Genomic DNA, 19,952 nt, shown 5'->3' on the forward strand with positions numbered 1-19,952 from the left:
GGTAACGTAAATTATTTCGGAACGTATCTGTGGTTTACTTCAATTGACTCGTATCGTCTGCTTCTAAATTTAAAGAATGCGGCAATTATTGATTTCAAGTCTGTTTATTATTTTGTTGTATTCGTGAATTTAAAGTACAACGTAGTATCAATCCTTATGGGTGTTGTGTTAATGCAATAAATAGATGAAAATATGTAAACATTATATACGTACTAATCTAGTCGCTTTATAAAAATAAATATACATTGTACTTAAAATATAGGTATTTTTTGGTTCAGAGACACTCTGAGAGAGACAAGTTCTTGTGTCGTGTCTGCAAAATAACCTATGTATATTTTTATGAACTTCGCATTAGGGGTCGCTTGAAGATATAGAATATCGGTTACCTTAGTGGATAAATTAACTATGATATGGACCAATACAGCCATTTTAATAAGAGGGGTTCCCAACCCCGGATCAAAAAGGGAGGTCCAACTATATGCCCCATTTATGCATTTATCGTCTAAAAGGGGTTTACAACCCCGGACCCCCCCCCCCCCCCCCCCCACTCGGTCCGCCACTGTAGTACATTTCTTTTTCAAATAGACTGAAAGGTTTTTTCTTTAATTTTCAGCCTGTTACTTTTGTAAATGCCATTATGGTGTGTGAGACACGAACTCTCGTGTGTAATGTGCAGTCCAAAGCCAATATGTTGGTTTGTGAGTTTGAAATGAACACAATTTTTTCAGAGCATCCAGCTGTGAAATAGATTTGAATGTTCAGCAAAAAATATCACAGGCAAATATTTTAGACTCGGATCGACGTTCGACCTCTTATCGACGTCCGATCCTCAAATCGACGTCCAAATCGGATGTCACATTCACAAATCGACGTCCAATATTTTGATACTCTAATCAGACGTCATCATCATGCATTGCTAAAATGGCGTCCGATTGATTGTAGTCTCCTTTAACCCGTACGTGTTCAATATCAAGATATCAGAATAAATTACTGGACTTAATTTACACTTATACATTTTTCTCCATTTGAATAATGCCTGCACCAAGTCAGGAATAAGTCAGATGTTGTTCATTCGGTTGATGTGTTTTATCAGTTGATTTTGCCATTTGATTCGGAACTTTCCGTTTTGAAATTAATTTTTTTTCCTCGGAGTTCAGTATTTATTTTGTGATTTTAATTTTTATTATAATTGCTCACATCCACTTTATTTGAACTCTGGTGTATATTTTGTCGCATTGGAAATAATTCCACATCTCTTTATTTTCATGTAAATTAAAAAATTGATATTACAACCTGTTTACATACTAATATCAGATAAATTTAAAAAAAACAAACATTTATTTTTAAATATTCGATCTTAAATCACAAATATGTTTAAAGGTCTAAGGTTTCAGTTGCTATCGGTTCGGTTCAATTTTGTATTCTGTGTCCAAAACAGACGTCAAATAGAGAGGCTAAAAAGAGGACGTCGATTGAGAATGCCAAAATATGGACGTCGATTAGATAAGCCTAAAATTGGCCGTCGATTTGTAATGTTATTTTATTGTGACGTCAATTTGGGGAACGGACGTCGATTAGAGACTGGACGTCGATCTGAGTCTTACATATATGTTATAGATTTAGTAAAATTGAATAGTCTTAACTAAAAAGAAAAATGTCTCTCTTTATCTCGTGCAAATTCGATTCGTACACAATGAAATATTTTAGAATACACTGATTAATTTTATGCACTTTGCAATAATTTGCAGTGCTTTAAATTCACAGTTTTTAGTGAAATTATCTCCAAGTTATCAATTGTCCTCGGTGATTAACTCAGGGGTCTAAGTACATAAACTTTAGTTAACTCTGGGAACAGTATATCTGACATATATATGTTCCTGGTTAACTGTAATTGTTGAAGAATACAACAAATCACTTCTGAGAATTGTAATGATCTACCAGCTAGCTGATTGTCAAATAGTTTCAAGCTATTTGAAACGAAATGGACTTACACACAATTCTCTTGTCGGAAACTTCAGACATATTAAATCTGCTCAGACTATCGTTTTTAGTTCATGATTTGTATTTCAAAATTACTGTTAATTGGGCCAATACTGCAGAAAAACGGACCAAACTTGAAAAAAAGAATATAGAGAATAATGGTTTCTGTGTAATCATGATAATCATTATATTTTATAATATGCATAACAAACAGAGAATACGATAATATAAAATAGTAGTTAAAATATATGTATCATTTATTTTGTATCATTACGGCCACAGGTATTTGGGGAATGGACCCCCCCTTTTTTTTTGACCTCACTAAAATAAAATTTTGGCGTTTTTTTTATTCATTTACAATTTTCTACAATGTATAAACACATATCAAGTCTCAACAATCCATTGCTAGTCGATTACAATAATTTTTTTACTATCCATACGAGCCCCAAGTGAAAAAAGCTTCTTTTTTCACTTGGGGCTCGTATGGATAGTAAAAAAAATATTGTAATCGACTAGCAATGGATTGTTGAGACTTGATATGTGTTTATACATTGTAGAAAATTGTAAATGAATAAAAAAAACGCCAAAATTTTATTTTAGTGAGGTCAAAAAAAAAAGGGGGGTCCATTCCCCAAATACCTGTGATTACGGCGATGATTTATGTTTTCGCTAATAATCGGTAATCTAGCTGAACCGGGATGAAACAAAACAAGGTAACTCAATTATGGTGCACATGTTGTGCCTTATATGGATGAAAGTACGTTGAAGTTTAACTTTTCACTACTATTCATGATCCAAAATTCTTGAATTGAAAATGCAAGTTCTGACTGATGTTATCTAACGGAAAAGACCGAATGCACACGGACATCGATCGTGCAAACTGGGTCATCAAGCCGGTAAACAGGATACACAGGTAAGCTGCAGTCATTTCAGGAGACAGATTGTCAGGTTCGTATGGAACATGTAGAGTATTTCTTATTTCTTTTGTGACACAATGTTCGCGATTTAAACACTTTAATAGTAGTCTGATCTTTTAGGCGAACTTGTCTTTTAAATGTCCTAAATTATGAACCAGGTCATGGCCATCATTTTTTTTATTGACTAATGTTTTGCGAAAGGACGAGATATTATTAAGATATTGTCACTTTCTCCTATTTCGAAGTTATGAAGCGTTGTAAAGTGGCAAATATTGAAAGATGACTTCTCAAGAAATGAATTAAATCTCGGAGTTTTTTTGTTCTTTAAAAAGGGGGGGGGGGGGGGGTGCATAAAAAAGGAGTGGATCACTGATCATCACTCAGTATGTAAAAATGTACATGTCATGAGCAAAATTTATAAAGAATAGAGAAAAAAGGCTCAAAACCCCAACGTGTCATGTACAAATTGAAGGACCCCCCCCCTCTCCTTTAAAAAAAATTCCAGATCATCATGAGATGATCATAATATTTTATAAACCATTTATGAGGGTCTGGATGGGGGGTGGTCTGTTATTCTGTAAACATTTAATTTTCACCCCTTTTTTCTCTAATATGCTAATCTTCAAAAAATTAACCCCTTTTTTCTCTAATCTTCAAAAAATTAGACCATGCATTTCTCTAATCTTCATTTTTTTGCCCGTTATTCTCTAACCTTCATTTTTTAAGGGCATTATTCTTTAATCATTTAACCCCATCCAAACCCTCATTTATCATGTTTATAAATGGAACTGATTTTTTTCTTCAAAGAAGCATGTTAATAACCTGAATGTTAAACTAACGTGAAAGGAGGTTTGAAGGGGACAAAGTTGGCAATGACCCCACCCCCTAAAAAATCTCCAAAACTTTTCAAAAATACTTTTTGGCATGAAAAAAATAAAGTGGAAACTGACTTACTTCCTTGCTCCATCTACATGATCTAGTTGTATCCTTCACTACTTGTACTAGGATATAAAAATATTTCTATGTAATAATCTGGACATAGCTTACAGCAAATAATTCATGTTCTATACATGTATATCTTTACATTTTAGATACACAATAACTATCAAAGATGCCAACACTAGTATACTTTCCAGTTAGAGGTAGGTATATATAATTATTTAACTATGGTTTCCTTTTTTAATATTAAGGTTATTAAAATAACAATTGATTTTCTCATTCCAGTGTATGTTCATTTCTTTTTGTTGTTTTTTTAAGCCTTAAATCCACTCAAATTAATGTTTTGTTTTTGTTTTATGATATTCTACATGTACACTCAAATGTTTTTTTTCTGAATTATTTTAGGTATCTTCTATAATAGGAATACTTTCAATTCTTTTAATTTTATACATGTAACTACTTCATTAATTGATTTCTGCTTTCTTTTCCTTCTTACTCAAAACATTTTTATGCAAAATTGATGGTTAAGATTGTAGTTCTCAGGTAATATTGATAATTTGATCTACAATATCATTTATCAAGCTTTAATATTTTGTTATTCAGGCCGAGCTGAAGCTATGCGCACATTGTTGACTGATCAAAACATAACATATGAAGAAGTAAATGCAGGACCCAGAGAAAATTGGGTAGAAAACTGGAAACCAAAGATGGTAAGCATAAAAAAATGACATTTGACTTTTTAAAATCTGTTTTTGTACATGCTGTATAAACAAATTAAAGGAACACAATTTGTTTAATTTTTTTTTCTTCAATCATAAAACTCTACACATTAAACTGAACAATGAGCAACCAAAACCCCAACAAAAAACTAGAGATGAATATGCTTGATTTAAATCTTTCTGTCCAAGTGTTCGCTTATAGAATACATTATACATTTCGTTATTTGTGCATTTGATTGACATACAAATCTACAACAGTACAAATGTATGTTTAGCATAGATCCCAATAGGGGCAATATGCATATCTTAGCTTAAATAATTCTGTATATTAAAAAAAACCTCATAAAAGATACCAGGCTTATGATTATGTACACCAGACACATGTTTGGTCTACAAAAAACTCAAATTCATATTCAAATTATTTATTCAAGAAAACTCACAAAGAGCATAAAATGAACAATATAAATGCATATGTACATAAATATTGAGAAAGAGTTATAGCTGACAAAGAGATCTAATACACACATAAAAAAAAAGGAAATATTATATTATATGGTATGATAAATATCAAGGGAGACAACCCTGTTCATAATCTTACTAAACAATACATTGTAGTTCTAATTGGCTTTAAAAACCTTTGAACATGGAAGCTTGAGCACTCTGTATTTTGTCAAATGACATTTCTTTAAACATGTTAAAAAGAAGACAAAAATAGAGATTTTTTTCCTTTAAAGTAGGACATTTCATCTCTCTATCATATGATTGGTCTTGATAATTACTTGAGTAATCCAGTTTAAAAAAAGATCATTTTAGTTGACATCTTAACCATGCTTAAGATTATACAATCTGCAAATAAAAGCCCAATAAAGCATGTTAAGTGTCAGATTTCAATTTATGGTTGGTAAATGAGGGCCCTCATGGGGTTTTTGATTATGTGATTACTTGGCCGTTTTTTTAATGATTATTTGATTATTAAGCCAAATATTTCATGATTATTTGATTACCTAGGACTGTATTTTTAGTTTATGATTATTTGATTACTAAAGATAAGCAAATATTTAATGATTATGTGATTATATTGGCAAAAAAATGGTGATTATGTGATTACTAGGACACCCCCCCCCCCCCCCCCCCCCCCACCCCCCCATGAGGGGCCTCGTAAATCAAATCAAACAAACAAGATTGACCTTTGAAACAAACTCTGCAAGAATAGATTTGATTACCCTGCTGTTTGAGAGTCATTTAATAATTCAGGATGTATCTGATTTCAGCAATTTGGCCAGTGTCCATGTTACACAGATGATGACGGTTTCCAACTGGTGCAGTCTAATGCAATACTGGCATATCTTGGCAGAAAATATGGTAAACTTATAATTATCTACATGTTTTGATGCCTGCAAATAGTAGAAGAGACGGGGCATTAAGGTTTTTATGCTCCATCTGAACAATATTAAAGAGGGCATACTGTTTTTGTTTCTAACCATAGCTGTAGTGGAGGGGCATTATGCCCCACCTAAATGAGTAGAGAGACAATTTATTTTCTTTCTGGTCAATCTTTCATGTACATTTTGTATCGTGTTAAAGTTCTTGGTTATTGTAGTTTACAATGAAATTGTGGTCGATTGACTGGAAATGACTGGATCAACTTGAAAACAAAATCACCTTTATATTTTTATTCGAACTGTTTATTTATTAGGTGGTTCTGTTGTAATTCACTCTTGCTGGTGTTAAAATAAATCAGAGTTAAACAGGGTGCATGAATGCAAGTAATTTTAAGTATGAATGTTCTGATTTATGACCTGTAAAATCACCAAATGAATATATCCCTACATGTCCTTTTATTGAATTTGAAATACTAATGATATTTTTCATTTTCAGATCTTTATGGGTCAGACATTAAACAGGCATCAATATTAGACATGATGAATTCTGCTGTAGAAGATCTCAGAGGAGCTTACGTTAGAATGATTTATCAAAACTATGTAAGTAAATCCTATCAATAAAAGGAGATGTGTGTTCATCTTCACTACCAAAAAGGGGAAAGTACATGAAAAATACTACACTTGAAAAATAATTGGATAAAAGAATTTTTTTTTTATAAAAACAAAACCAATATCCTACATTCTCTTGTTTTTACCATGTCAAACAAGATGTGGAAAGCAGATTTGACATGACTTGATGGAGTTGAATGCAAAATACATATAGCATAATAAATGAGAACAGACTTCAAGTGGTTCATCAAAGAACAGTTGGATTCATATGATCAGAGAAAAAAATCAGTTTGACCAAACAATTATTGGTTCATGGTAGATGTGCTGTTCTAGAGTTAAGTACAAAATGTATATTATTTGCGTGTAATATACATAAATGTATATTGTAGGAAGCAGGAAAAGAGCCATTCATTAAAGAACTACCTGAAAAATTTCAACCATTTGAGGTATGTACTTCTAATACAAGTAACTTACAATCAAGGGGATTCAGTTAAAATCCCTGTCACTGGTGACAGTTGAATTACTGTCATGACTGTAAAGTGTGATTTCAGGTCAAAATACAGTAAGATATTTGAGAGTGAATCTCAACTTGAGATTCACCACCAAAAGTGATTTAGAATTACCATGTAAGAACTTTTTGCCATTTGCTTGTGCCTACCAGGTAAACAAGCATTATAATGCAGCTATTTTGTATCAATGGTTCTGATTGAATGACAGTAAGCGTAAAATTCTCTATCTCCTTGTGGTTCCAGTCATTTTGAATTGCTTAATGTATTGACATGTAATTTCTACAATAGTAAGCCAAAAACTCACATGTTGCACCTAAAAATCTTCTTTTTATCAAATTTTATTACATTCTGAAGCGACACAGAAGCCAGAAAACGCCCTGTGTTTATGTTTGACGCCGGAAGCATACCTATGACCTCATCTAGTGTAGGGACCAAAGAAGATAACATCTTTTGGGGAATTTTCTTTAATGAAGATTTTAAACTGAAATAATGATTGTAATTTAATTATGAACTTGTTTTGCATTAGAATAGAGATAACTGTATTTTATTTGAAGCTTTTCGGACGTCCATCGGTAGTTTTACTGTCGCAAATACCTGTTTACCTGTCTCCGCTACACGTCGCCAGGTAAACTAAATTTGCTACAGTAAAACTACTGATGGACGTCCTTAAAGCTTCAAATACAAATCAGTTATCTCTTAATTATCTGCCAACTACTAGTTTTAAAAAAAATATGAAAGTGTTTTCATTTAATAGAATGAAATATTTGTGAAGAAATCAACAATCAGTCAATCCATGGGCAATTTTGCATATTTTCCCTGTATCCCTGCAAATCATTTTCTTGTAATGAATATGTATGAAATATTTTTCACTGGACATAAAGAAATGAATCTCTCAATTAGTAAATCAATTATGCTTTTATACCTATTTAAGCAGGTATTTTGCAACTAAGAACATAGAATCTGAGTTTGACATACTCAGTACGACACCATTAGATTGCTATTAACAATTGTTGATCTTTTATTGATAATTAATTATTACCTGTATTTATTTCTTTTCAGAATCTCCTGAAACCAACCAAGGGTTACATTCTTGGAGAAAAGGTATGTGTTAATACACTCTCATAAAAAAAGTGTCTTAAAATTAAAATAATCAGTGGCTCAGTGGTCTAAGTAGTCAAAATACTATATCACAAGCCAGTCAACACTGAGGTTTTGAGTTCAAATCCTTCACAGGACCGTTGAACTAGACTCTTGATTATAATTGGCTAGGATTGTGAGTTTTCCTACCAAAGGTTGTGGTAATATCTCTACTCTCTGGCTTCAACCACCCATAAAAACGTATGATGGGACCACCGCTAAATAACACAATAGTTTTGAATGAGGCGTTAAACACCAATCAATCAGTCTATCTTAAAATGAAAATAACTCTGCCTTGTGTTCTATATTCACCTTCATCATGAACAGTCAAGTTTAACCCTTTGAAAGCCAGTGATGCATAAACATGTAGAAATTGAAGAAGTAATATGACAAAATGGCACATAAAAAAAGAATAACTATTAAACTTCAACTTACTGGTAATATTTTTTAGAAAAAAAACCAGTTAAATGTGTTACTGTAAATTCAGAAATTATTGCGATGTTTTTATTATTGCAAAAAATGTAACAGGGTTATAATTGCAATAATTTAAATTCGCATTTTGAAATATTTTGTTTAAATTAAATAGGATTTTTCTCAATATTGCAAAAATTACAATAGCATTTTAGTCTAAAATGACAAAACACAATAATAAATGCATGCAAAAATTTCTGAATTTACAGTACTAAGTAACAATTGTATTGCTTGGATTTTATATTCATGCAATATCTTACAAGTGTATATCTTACATATCTTATCTTGCAAAAATTGCTTTATTGATATTTTGACTGATATTAGTTCTTTTCTTACCGTCAGATATCCTGGGTAGATTACAATTTATTTGATCTGTTGGACATCCTAATCATTCTCTCACCTGGATGTCTTGATGCTTTCCCAGCTGTCAAAGCTTTCTATGAACGAGTGTTGGCTAGACCAGGAGTCCAGAAAAGAAGACAAACTGACCACTTCAAGAATATGCCTGTAAATGGCAATGGAAAACAATAAATCCCTATAGAGGGAGTGGTGAACATTCCACTTGTTTGGGGACACAGGCTTGCAGCTTTGTAAATGGCAGAACTTCTTGTACGCTTTGTAGATGGCCTGAACAATTAACTTTTATAATGATTGATGAATATTGCAATCATGTGGAGGAGAAATTAAAATATGATTAATTTTCAGTGTGTTCTTGACCTTTTTCTTAATTTTATAAGTTTTTGAAGCTTGATGAAGGCAGATTTTCATGCCTTCATAATATTCAACAAAAAAAATCATATTTGATATATTTTTACCAGAGGATGTTTATTTTACATGCGCTCATGGTAGTATTCAGAATATCTACAAATGTATATAACCATGGGAGACTTCTATGTAATTAACTAGGAAAATTTACTGTAATACACTCAACAAACAGAACAAAGAGATATAATTTAACTGTATGTATAGTGAGATGTACAGTATTATTCAGAAATTCAGAGCATTAGAGTTATGAGATATCTGGATTTTTACATTTTTTGTTTTAAACAACCGGTGTTTATATATTTAAAATAAGAGATTATCTCTAATGAATATTTGGTGTGAACTTTAAAACTATGTGAAAACAGTTTTACCATTGCTTTATATAGTCATGGTCATAGATGATGACAGTTTGGTGTTTAGTTGAAATAAGAAGATGTGGTATAAGTGCCAAAGAGACAACTCTCCATTCAAGTCACAATGTGTAAAAAGTAAACAAGTATAGTCTTCAGCAACGAGTCTTGTCTCGCATCTAACAGTGGTCAGTTGCAAATATTACATGAACCCTGCTTTGTAATAGACCTACACTCTGAGACATATTTTTAATGAAAGAGTTCAAAAGATAAATTCAGCAGGAAGCCAGACATTAGACTGGTACCTGACTGTTTTTTAACAAGTTTGGCAATATTGTTACCATAATACAGGTATAGATATAAGAAGATGTGGTATGAGTGCCTTTGAGACAACTTTACATCCAAGTCGCAATTTGTAAAATGACAACATATGATTGAAAGCCCCTCGTTCTAAAAGTGACTTAAGCCACCGCAGAAATGTAATGGCAGTGGCTATTTGACTGGCACCGGCTAAATAGCAAATTTGCTATTTGACCGGCACCGGCAAAATAGCAAATTTGCTATTTAGCCGGCACTGAATAATTTGTATCTCAATGGAATTAAAATGTAAGAATAATAATTAAATATCAAAATTATATATTTAAAAACTTTTGTAACTGTTACTCATATAAACACTTAAACTTTTAACTATCAAATTAAATATATTTTAAAAATTAAAATACAAATACATCCGAGGAACAAGTTGAAGCAAGATCTGATCTTTTAACTGCCTCTTGTTTGGACTCAATATTGTAAACATTGATTTATTCAAAAAGTATTGTCACAAAGATGCATGGGGAAGCTATTAAGAGCGTAAAACTATATAAAAAGAAGAAAAATAACCCTATCTTCATATGCAACATATGCACACATGGTACAGATTCAAAGGAAGCCAGTGTTATGTGTAGTTCCTGTTTGGAGTGGCAAAATTTATCTTGTGCTAGATTAAAACAACTTCTAAAAGGCAAAGATTTGGTTTAATTTGTAACAATTGCAAATGTTAAATCATGTATCCTTTTGAAATTCGTAGCAAACAACTTTTAATATTGTCTTTTTTATGATGTGCGTAGTTTTACATAACACTATTTTTATCGCATGGCAGGATATTTAAATCATAGATTTTACACAGATTTGGACAACTACTTTTTATCTTACCTGACCTGAAAGGTCAAGTGAGCTTTTCTCATTACTTGGCGTCTGTCGTCCGTCTACTGGACCAATTTAACAGAACTTTGCCACAATCATCATTATGGTATCTAGGTTTAAAAATGTGTCTGATGATCCGGCCAACCAACCAAGATGGCGGCCATGGCTTAACATACATGTAGTAAGTTTGGATGTTATTGTAAGATCAGCTGACTTTTTATGTTTTTTGTACAATCTGTCACGGCGTTTTATTAGTTTGCGTACTGATGGTGTGAGCCAAGACGGGCTGTCTTTTTGTTTTGCGGTTTTGTGCGGGGTGTGATTTGCCACACTCTGGTTTAAGTTGGTCTTAAAGACTAACCAGAGCTCCTCGGTTGAACTGCAGTTTGCAGCTAGTTCTTTGATCTTTTGATGGTGTTTTCATGCTTTTAATTAATATTATTAAGTTATAAATTATTTATTTATATGAACAATTAAAAATAAAATATTAAAGATGTTCATCTTTAATATTTTATTTATATGAACATCTTTAGTATTTTATTTTTTATTGTACTGTATTTTAATGCTTGATATTGTGATAAAATGATTTTAAATTATTATTAAGCTTTTTTATTTTCTACTAACATGACTAATCACATCAATGAACAATTTTATTCAGTGCCGGCTAAATAGCAAATTTGCTATTTTGCCGGTGCCGGTCAAATAGCAAATTTGCTATTTAGCCGGTGCTGGTCAAATAGCCAAATGTAATACAATGTAATAAGAGAATTTTATGCTCAGTGAAAACAGCCTCAAATATTAGTCCCTGAGCAAAGATGACCTGCAAAATCTGGATGTCAAATTCTTGTGCTCTGGACGGGTAAGCAGTTCCTGCACCAAAACGAAATGGAATATGGTATCAGCTAAGAGATGTATATCCTATATGCAGATTCTGGTAACATTTACTTTGATTACTGATCACATCGATGTAATAAATAAATTTGAAAGATGTTTCTTGGAGCACTTGAATTGGTGGACTTAGCTCTACAAAGTTGCGTGTATGAAACATTTCTAACTTTCCTGTCCATCTACAGCAACTGGAATAATATTAATCAAGTACTAGACTAAATATTCCCAAAACCATGACACTGGAAATCATTCCTCCCCCCTAAAAAATAATAATAATGAGTGCATATAAATTAAAAGGGGTAGCCAGATAAACATAGGATGGTAATAATGTGGCTACAAAAAAAACCCACCGAAAAACAAACTACCTTTAAGGATCAGCATCCTTGTTGTACTTTAAAATATTTTTGAGTTCCAATAGAAAATCAACACCTTAAATGATGTAATTTAAAAAAAATCTTAACAATAGATCTTCTTCGAAAGTTTAACAAAAATCGTTGTAAGATGAAATGTTTTCAATGAAAGCAACAAGTAATCAATCAACATTTTGATGAAAATTTTAAGATTTGCTTTAATTTTTTTTTATGGTTGTAAAAGCGTCGAGCTTGCGGACATTTTTAGATACAAAATGTACTTCGGGCCAACGCTTTTACGCCCTCATGCCCTCAATAAATTTACAAAAGTCATTCAATTCTTAAATAAAATCAATACTTTTCCCCTCTAGATTTTTGAATAAAATATCAATGTTAATATTTAAGAAAAAGTTTTGCATCGATCACTCTCGCAAAATTCTTACTAAGCATGCTCCATAAATATAAAAGACGTCCATTGTCATTAAGGGTGAGTTTCAGTATTTTCAACCAATCATACATTGAAATATATATTTAGTATATGTCGTGAATTTTTTTCTCTGCTTATTTTTGTTTATTTCCATTGGTATAGTTTAATATAGGACATAATGCAAGTGCCTGTCCCCCAAGTCAGAAATTTTCATTTCGAGTATTTATGTTGTTCGGTTGCTGTCTAGTTGATGTTCATTATAACTCACACTTTTAAGGGTGATCATTACCCATGGTTGCTTGTACTGTTGTATTTTATAACTACTACTAACAAAAATTTGACAGAATTGCATCCAGTCTTCACTTGTGTAGAACCTGAGCAGGGTCTTCAAGATGTTTCCTGAATTTGGGGTCGCCACGATATTCCGACACCCCGTTAGTCCGACACCCCATTGGTCTGACACCCCAATAGTCCGACACCCCATTAGTCCGACACCCCACTAGTCCGACACCCCGTTAGTCCGACACTTTTACCATAGATTATGACATTATATATAACTATGCAAATGCTTGAAATACTGAAAGACATAATTGCAAACTGCATTCGTCGTACATTAAAAGATATATAAAATTTACACGCTAAAAAATCTGTTCCTAGTGTCTATTTCTTGTTGGGATGTACAAGTACCCGGCCACGTCTACTTGTATTTTTGTCCATTTGATGAGTTAAGTCATTTTTAACTGATTTGTATAGTTCGTTCTTATGTTGTACTGTTATACATTTGTACCACTGTCCCAGGTTAGGGGGATGGTTGGGATTTTGCTAACATGTTTAATCCCGCCACATCATGTATGTATGTGCCTGTCAGTAGCCTAGAATGCAGTGGTTATCGTTTGTTTATGTGTTACCTATTTGTTTTTCGTTCATTTTTTTTAAGGATAAGGCCGTTAGTTTTCTCGTTTGAATTGTTTTACATTGTCATTTCGGGGCCTTTTTTAAAATTAAAAGCTGACTATGCGGTATGAACTTTGCTCATTGTTGAAGACCGTACGATGACCTATAGTTGTAAATTTCTGTGTCATGTTGGTCTCTTGTGGAGATTTGTTTCATTTGCAATCATACCACATCTTCTATTAAAACAACGTCATTACACAATTTTAGGGGAAACAACTTCCATTTGATTTCAGGGATCGCAATTGACTTATAAATTCCTAAAAGGTGTTTCATATATCCACTTGTTGATGCCTTCTTAAAATTAGCAAAATCATAAAAACTTTAATTGAGGAACGTCGATTTTGTTACAGTACTATCTTCTGATTTCTTAACTTTTACTTCAAATTATTATTTATGTTATCAACTACTCCTTAATTATATTCAATGATAATCAAGCTGTTCATTAGACTCCGTGTAATATGACTATCATATGCTAATAAATAGGTACAGTTTTAGCTCACCTGACTTGAAAGGTCAAGTAAGCTTTTCTCATCACTTGGCGTGCGGCGTCCGTCGCCTTTTTTCGTCGTCGTCTGTTCACTTTAACAAAAAGATTCTCTGAATTTAATGGCCAAATTTTAACCAAACTTGGCCACAATCATCACTAGGGTATCTAGTTTAAAACATGTGTCCAATCGATGACCACGCCTGCCAACCAACATGGCCGACATGGCTAAACATAGAACACAGGGATAAAATGCAGTTTTTGGCTTATATCTATGAAACTATTTGCATTTAGAGCAAATCTGACATGTGCCAAAAAGGTTTATTGGATTTAGATTTATCTGCCTTGACACTTTCAGACGAATCCGACAACCCTCTAGTTGAATTATATAATGTACAGTCATGAGATGACAGTATATATTGCCTATGTATGTTATAAAACTACTAGGTAAAAAACAACTGGTGATAGTTTTCAAAAGGAAAATGCCTGTATAAGTATGTCCGTAATATTATGTTATTAAGGAGAATGCATACAATTCTTCTAATGCATTCGCGTGCATTATGGCAAATAAGACGACCCATGTATCTAGGTACCTGCGAACGCTATTATGGGTTATATTATCATGACTATGATACGCATGCTTTTTACTGATATATATTTCTCAAGAAGTTTGAACATTTTGACAAAGAAATGCTGTTATGCTCTTTGATTGGGTGGTTGTCTCTTTGACATATTCCCCATTTCCATTCTCAATTTTATTAAAACAAATATACTCTTGAAATTTCATTGGTTATATTAATATACCATGTATACCGTATAGCGGGTTATTTTCGCGGGTGTAACAATTCACGATTTTCATTGAAAATGAATATACATGCGAAATATTTTGGAAGTTATTATTTTGGCGGATTCATAACTTTTATCATACCTTTGCATAATCACTTGCGGAATTTGATTTGGAGATTTTATTCTATTCGCGAAAATTTACACCCCGCAAAAACAACCCGGTATACGGTATATGAAGCGATAAAGAACTCCATTTTGCATTCGATGACATCAGCGTATGTAGATATATGCGCAGCAATACTTGTTTAATGAACAGCTGCGCCATTAACGCATGATACGTCCGTCGTCTTGTGTGTGAACTTTTATGCAATAATCATAAATTATAGTTTCATACCTATGGGGTGACATGTGAGAACCCCCCTTTTTTATAAAAAAAAATCAATTACTCTAAAATAAAGTTTGAATCATCACCAAAAAGTATACAGATCTTAACATTAATATAACTAAGAATTGTATAAAGTTGTAAGCAAAAATCATAAATTGTTTTTGAGATACGGCGCGACATGTGACCCCCCCCCCCCCTTTTATTTTTACAAAAAAAAAACATAAAAATAAAATTTTCAATCAAAACCAAAAAGTATATAGATCTTTAGAATAATAAAACTAAGAAGTATGTTAAGTTTTAAGCAATAATCATCAATGGCTTTTGAGATACGGCACGACATGTGAAAAAATAACACCCCTGTTTTAGTTACAAAGTCCCGTAACTCAAAAAGTTTTAATCTTATTGTCATCAAAAAGTATACAGATCTTTTGATTATCATAAAAAAACAACTATGTTAAGTTTCATGAAATTTGGATGAGTCGTTCTCAAGTTACGATGCGACATGTTTACGCCGGACAGACAGACGGACATTTGTATACCATAATACGTCCAGTCAAAATTTTGACGGGCGTAAAAAAACAAACACAGAACTGCCATAACATTACATTCAATATTTGAACCTGCATTTATTTTGTTGATATTTTGATACCTTGCCTAGCTAGATGATTTTGTAACAATATACATGTACGTGGTTTTTTTTTTTCTTGGTTCCACACAATCGAATACCGGTAACAAGTAGAATATAACGATCTTCTGATGAGACTTTCTTTGTAGTGTTGTTAATATCCTTCCAGATCACTTAGTTACATTTCAGTTTGTGAGTGCGAGTTTTTGTTTTGAACAACTTTTATCTAATAGTGCAATTGAGCATGGAAATGGGAAATGTGTCAAAGAAACAACAATCAGACCAAAGAACAGACAACAGCCGAAAGCCACTTATGGGTCTTCAATGAAGCGAAAAACTCCCGCACTCGGAGTCGTGTTTCAATTGGCCCCTAAACAATACTGTTTAGGGATTGTTTTAATTGAACATTTGTATTGCCCTATTTTCTTATATACTTATAGGTCGATTTTTTTGTTGCCTTTTATATAGATATTCTAGGGGTACCCTGGATCTAAGTCGCAAAATTCCTGAATTTGTGTTCACTTTTATTTCAAATACAATAGATCTGATAGGACAAACAATAAACAATCAAATAAATACGGAAAGAACTCATGTAGTTTTCGGTTTCGGTCAAACTAACCAATGAATGCATATATCTTTAATCAACAATATTGAATCAATTCATTTACGAATAAAAGAGTTGAAGTTGAAGATTGTTGTTTGCATCTCCCGCAATGGAGGGGTGAGGGGTAATTAAGCAAATCCGTTCGGATAGCGGGTTAATTGACAAGTTCATTGATGTGGAAAGTGTGTGTTTACAGTTTCGGTATGCAAGTTATCTTATGTTGTTCCTCGTAAAGATAAACATTTACATAATAGTCAGGGCCGTAACTACCTTAAACTGGTCCGCCGTTCTATCTATAGCTTCGCACCGAAGGAACGGGTTGGAGCTATTGTCACATTGGCATTAATTGGATGAGTCTTACAAATTCAACGATTCGCTAATAAAATTGGCCAATTAAAGTGATAAGAAATTGACCTCAAATGTTAATACTGCGATGCCGCAAAATAAACAAGTATCTGTTAATTGACCCGATGGTAGTAGAGCAGATAAATGACCAACGAGCGTGTTAACATGTTCTCGACAAACTGAGCCGGTATCTTTTATTCCCTTAAGAACTCAGTAGGGTAATAAATGTGCTAATTTTTCTTTGATTTGCTATCAGTTTAATACATAATCAAACATAGCCCATGATGTACTAGTCTCGTCGAATTATTAAATCCCGTGGTCAGAATTCTGACCACGGGATTTAGGCCATACCTGTTGTCAGTGTAGCGATATGTGAACACAACAGGAGTCCAGTTTATAACTACCTATGAGGCAGGGGAGGCAGTCAGGGGAGGCAACCCTGAATTTTCTACACCAATTTTTTTTTTGAAGTAAAAGAATAAAATATTGACAATATGTATACATGAAGAACTTGAATTTATATTATAAACAACACAAGTTAACAGTTTTAACAGTGTTATCATGATACGTGATATGTCTGTCATTTTTCGGATTTTTGATCGAAAGTAAACCGTTTTAGTATTTGGTTTTTTTTTTCGTGTGGCCGTCCGTCTGTTATTTAGTATTGAGGGGGGTCAGTATTCGTATGAAAACACATATGAAACTTTGATTTCGATAATTTTGAATAAAAACTTAACTATTCACATTTATTTGGGGGCTCATTTATTTAAGCAGAGGAAGTTCCTTTTGTGTTGTGAATCTTTTAAGATATCGGAAATTCGTTACCGGCTGAATCAGCTGTTGGATCGTTTTTTTTAAGTTTCCCGATCGTACGAGAACATTATGGTCAATGCCTTAGTAGGTAAACATTCCCATTCGTTGTAGCAGGGACTTTCTATACTAAGTATATACTAGACTAGTATAGAAAGTCCCTGGTTGTAGTTATATACATGTCTGTTCAGCTTTCAACAATATTGAAATTCAAGATCCTTGATAAAAAAAAAATATCTTGCGTTTTAAAATCGTGCTTTATATGTTTTTTAAACTTACCAGTTTCTAAAAAAAAATATCTTTAAATACAGAAAATACAGATAATAATTGTTTGCATGAAAATTGCTCCAAGGATCCAGCAAAACTGATCTTTCTGAAGGAAAACGGGTAATTTCGGGCCATATCATTTGAGAAAAAAATCCACGGTCACAATGTATTTAATGTTAACAATTGTAGGTCAAAGTACAGCCTTCAAGACGGAGCCTTGGCTAATCGCGAACAGCAATCTCAGCTTGTTTTTGCATAAAAGTTGCTTCCAGGTTCAAGCAATACTGATGTTTCTTAAAGTAAGGAAATCGAGGGGAAACGGGAAATTTTTGCAAATGACTGAGAGAAAAAAAATCGGTGGGGGGGGGGGGGGGGGGGCTGCGCCCCCTACCCTTGACTCAATCGGCGGCCCCCAAACCCCTGCCTCCCCTGAATTTAGACCCTAGTTACGGCCCTGATAGTACTATCGATGTGTCCCTGATTGCTCTCTAAAAACTGGTCTAACACTAGGTTCACAAATTAGTAAGTTTCTGTGTATCAGCTTACTACTGTTGGTCGGGATTAATTGTATTGTCGGACTATTGGTGTGTCGGATCAATGGGGTGTCGGACCAATGGGGTGTCGGACTAGTGGGGTGTCGGACTAATGGGGTGTCGGAACATCGGGGCTGCCCCCCTGAATTTCAGCTTGAAACTGTAACGGTTACTAAGGCGCAGAAAGGAGACGACAATACAAACTTTACATGTGTATCTTTAAGTCTATGGCTCTAAATCGGCCGTAGTTAAAAATAATAAGTTGTGCAGTAGTCTAGCGTTAACCTTATAAACAGGTTATTATATATATATGTTAGCGGCAATAAGTGAAATCAGGCATTAAGCTTAAATCCTAGGCAATAAGCTAACGCCTAGGCATTAAGTTATTGCCTGAAATTTTCAGGCATTAAGCTTATTTCCTGAAATCTGATGATGATTATTCAACCTATTGCCGAACACAGTTTTAGGCAATAAGGGAACTCTGGAATTTATGTATATTCTGTGATTTATTCTTTATATAAAATAGTTTCTTCATTATACTCCTAATATTACATGTATTACTATACATTCATTAGACAGATCTTCAAATTTTATTTAGTAATTTTAATAGTTTAAAAAAAACAGAATTAAGAATGTATTCTTCTGACGTTTTAGTCACGTTGAAACCTCGTAATGAAATTATTTCCAAAACATGTGATACTAGTGGAAAATATCAATTAATTTAAAAAAAAAAATGTAATAATCAAACTTAATTCTGTGAAAAATTGTGTATTTATAATAAGATGTTTTTGAGTAATACATTTTCAAATTTCATTATCAATCAAGTCAGTATGTTTAGCCAAAATTTTGAGAAAACGGGTAAGGGGTACAAACAATAATTCTACCAGAAACATGAACAAAAGTACATCCCATATCACTTTTTTCTTTTCAAAATTCTTAGATATGTAATTCTTCAATCATTTATAACAAAGAAGTTGAAACTATATGCATTTAGTGCTAAAAAAATCTCTAATTTACAAAATTTATTGACAGCATGGGAAATTTGACACGAAAAGCCTCAAAATATGATAAAACTTTCTTATATTAACACATATAGTTTTCTTAAATGTATTCAGATTGTTCCACTTCATTTTCATTGAAAAAATGAAGAAAAAAATGTTGGACTGTGAATATTTCACGTAATTAGACCAAAAATAGGTAAAAATTGAAGAAAAATGGGAAAATCATCCAAATTGGGTACTTTCAAAGGGCCGTAGCATAAAAAAGGAGTGCACCACCATAAGATTTTTTCTTCATCCATTATTGTTTACAGTCATATAAATCCCCAAATCAGGTTAAGAAAAAAGTTTAATTCTAGAAGTGTTTGGCTAAAATAAAAAAGTTTTAAAAAAAGTGATTGTATCAAAAAAAAGGGGTGGGTGGGGGAGATTCTGTAAAATAGCTAATATATTTTTTTGAAATGTTCTACCCTTCACTAGTCGAGCTGCTTTGAATTGATAAAAAGTAAACATTATTAAGATATGGTTTTTTGCTC

The 19,952-nt window shown here is 32.9% G+C and overlaps 1 protein-coding gene across 2 annotated transcripts; it reads left to right on the top strand.

Annotated features, from left to right (window-relative positions):
• The first annotated feature begins 2,630 nt into the window (after nucleotides 1-2,630).
• On the top strand, nucleotides 2,631-9,367 carry LOC139491601 (glutathione S-transferase P-like). 2 transcript variants are annotated; one of them, XM_071279363.1, is made up of 8 exons: nucleotides 2,631-2,893; nucleotides 3,989-4,039; nucleotides 4,440-4,546; nucleotides 5,827-5,917; nucleotides 6,434-6,537; nucleotides 6,936-6,992; nucleotides 8,115-8,156; nucleotides 9,006-9,367. In XM_071279363.1, the coding sequence occupies exons 2-8, from the start codon at nucleotides 4,009-4,011 to the stop codon at nucleotides 9,192-9,194; spliced, it is 621 nt and encodes a 206-aa protein (XP_071135464.1). In that variant the 5' UTR covers nucleotides 2,631-2,893; nucleotides 3,989-4,008; the 3' UTR covers nucleotides 9,195-9,367. The 2 variants fall into 2 exon arrangements, with proteins under 2 accessions (XP_071135464.1, XP_071135466.1); XM_071279365.1 differs by having other exon boundaries at nucleotides 2,828-2,928.
• The last annotated feature ends 10,585 nt before the right edge of the window (nucleotides 9,368-19,952 follow it).

The sequence above is a fragment of the Mytilus edulis genome, chromosome 10, assembly GCF_963676685.1.
Source record: "Mytilus edulis chromosome 10, xbMytEdul2.2, whole genome shotgun sequence".
Classification (NCBI taxonomy): Eukaryota; Metazoa; Mollusca; class Bivalvia; order Mytilida; family Mytilidae; genus Mytilus; species Mytilus edulis.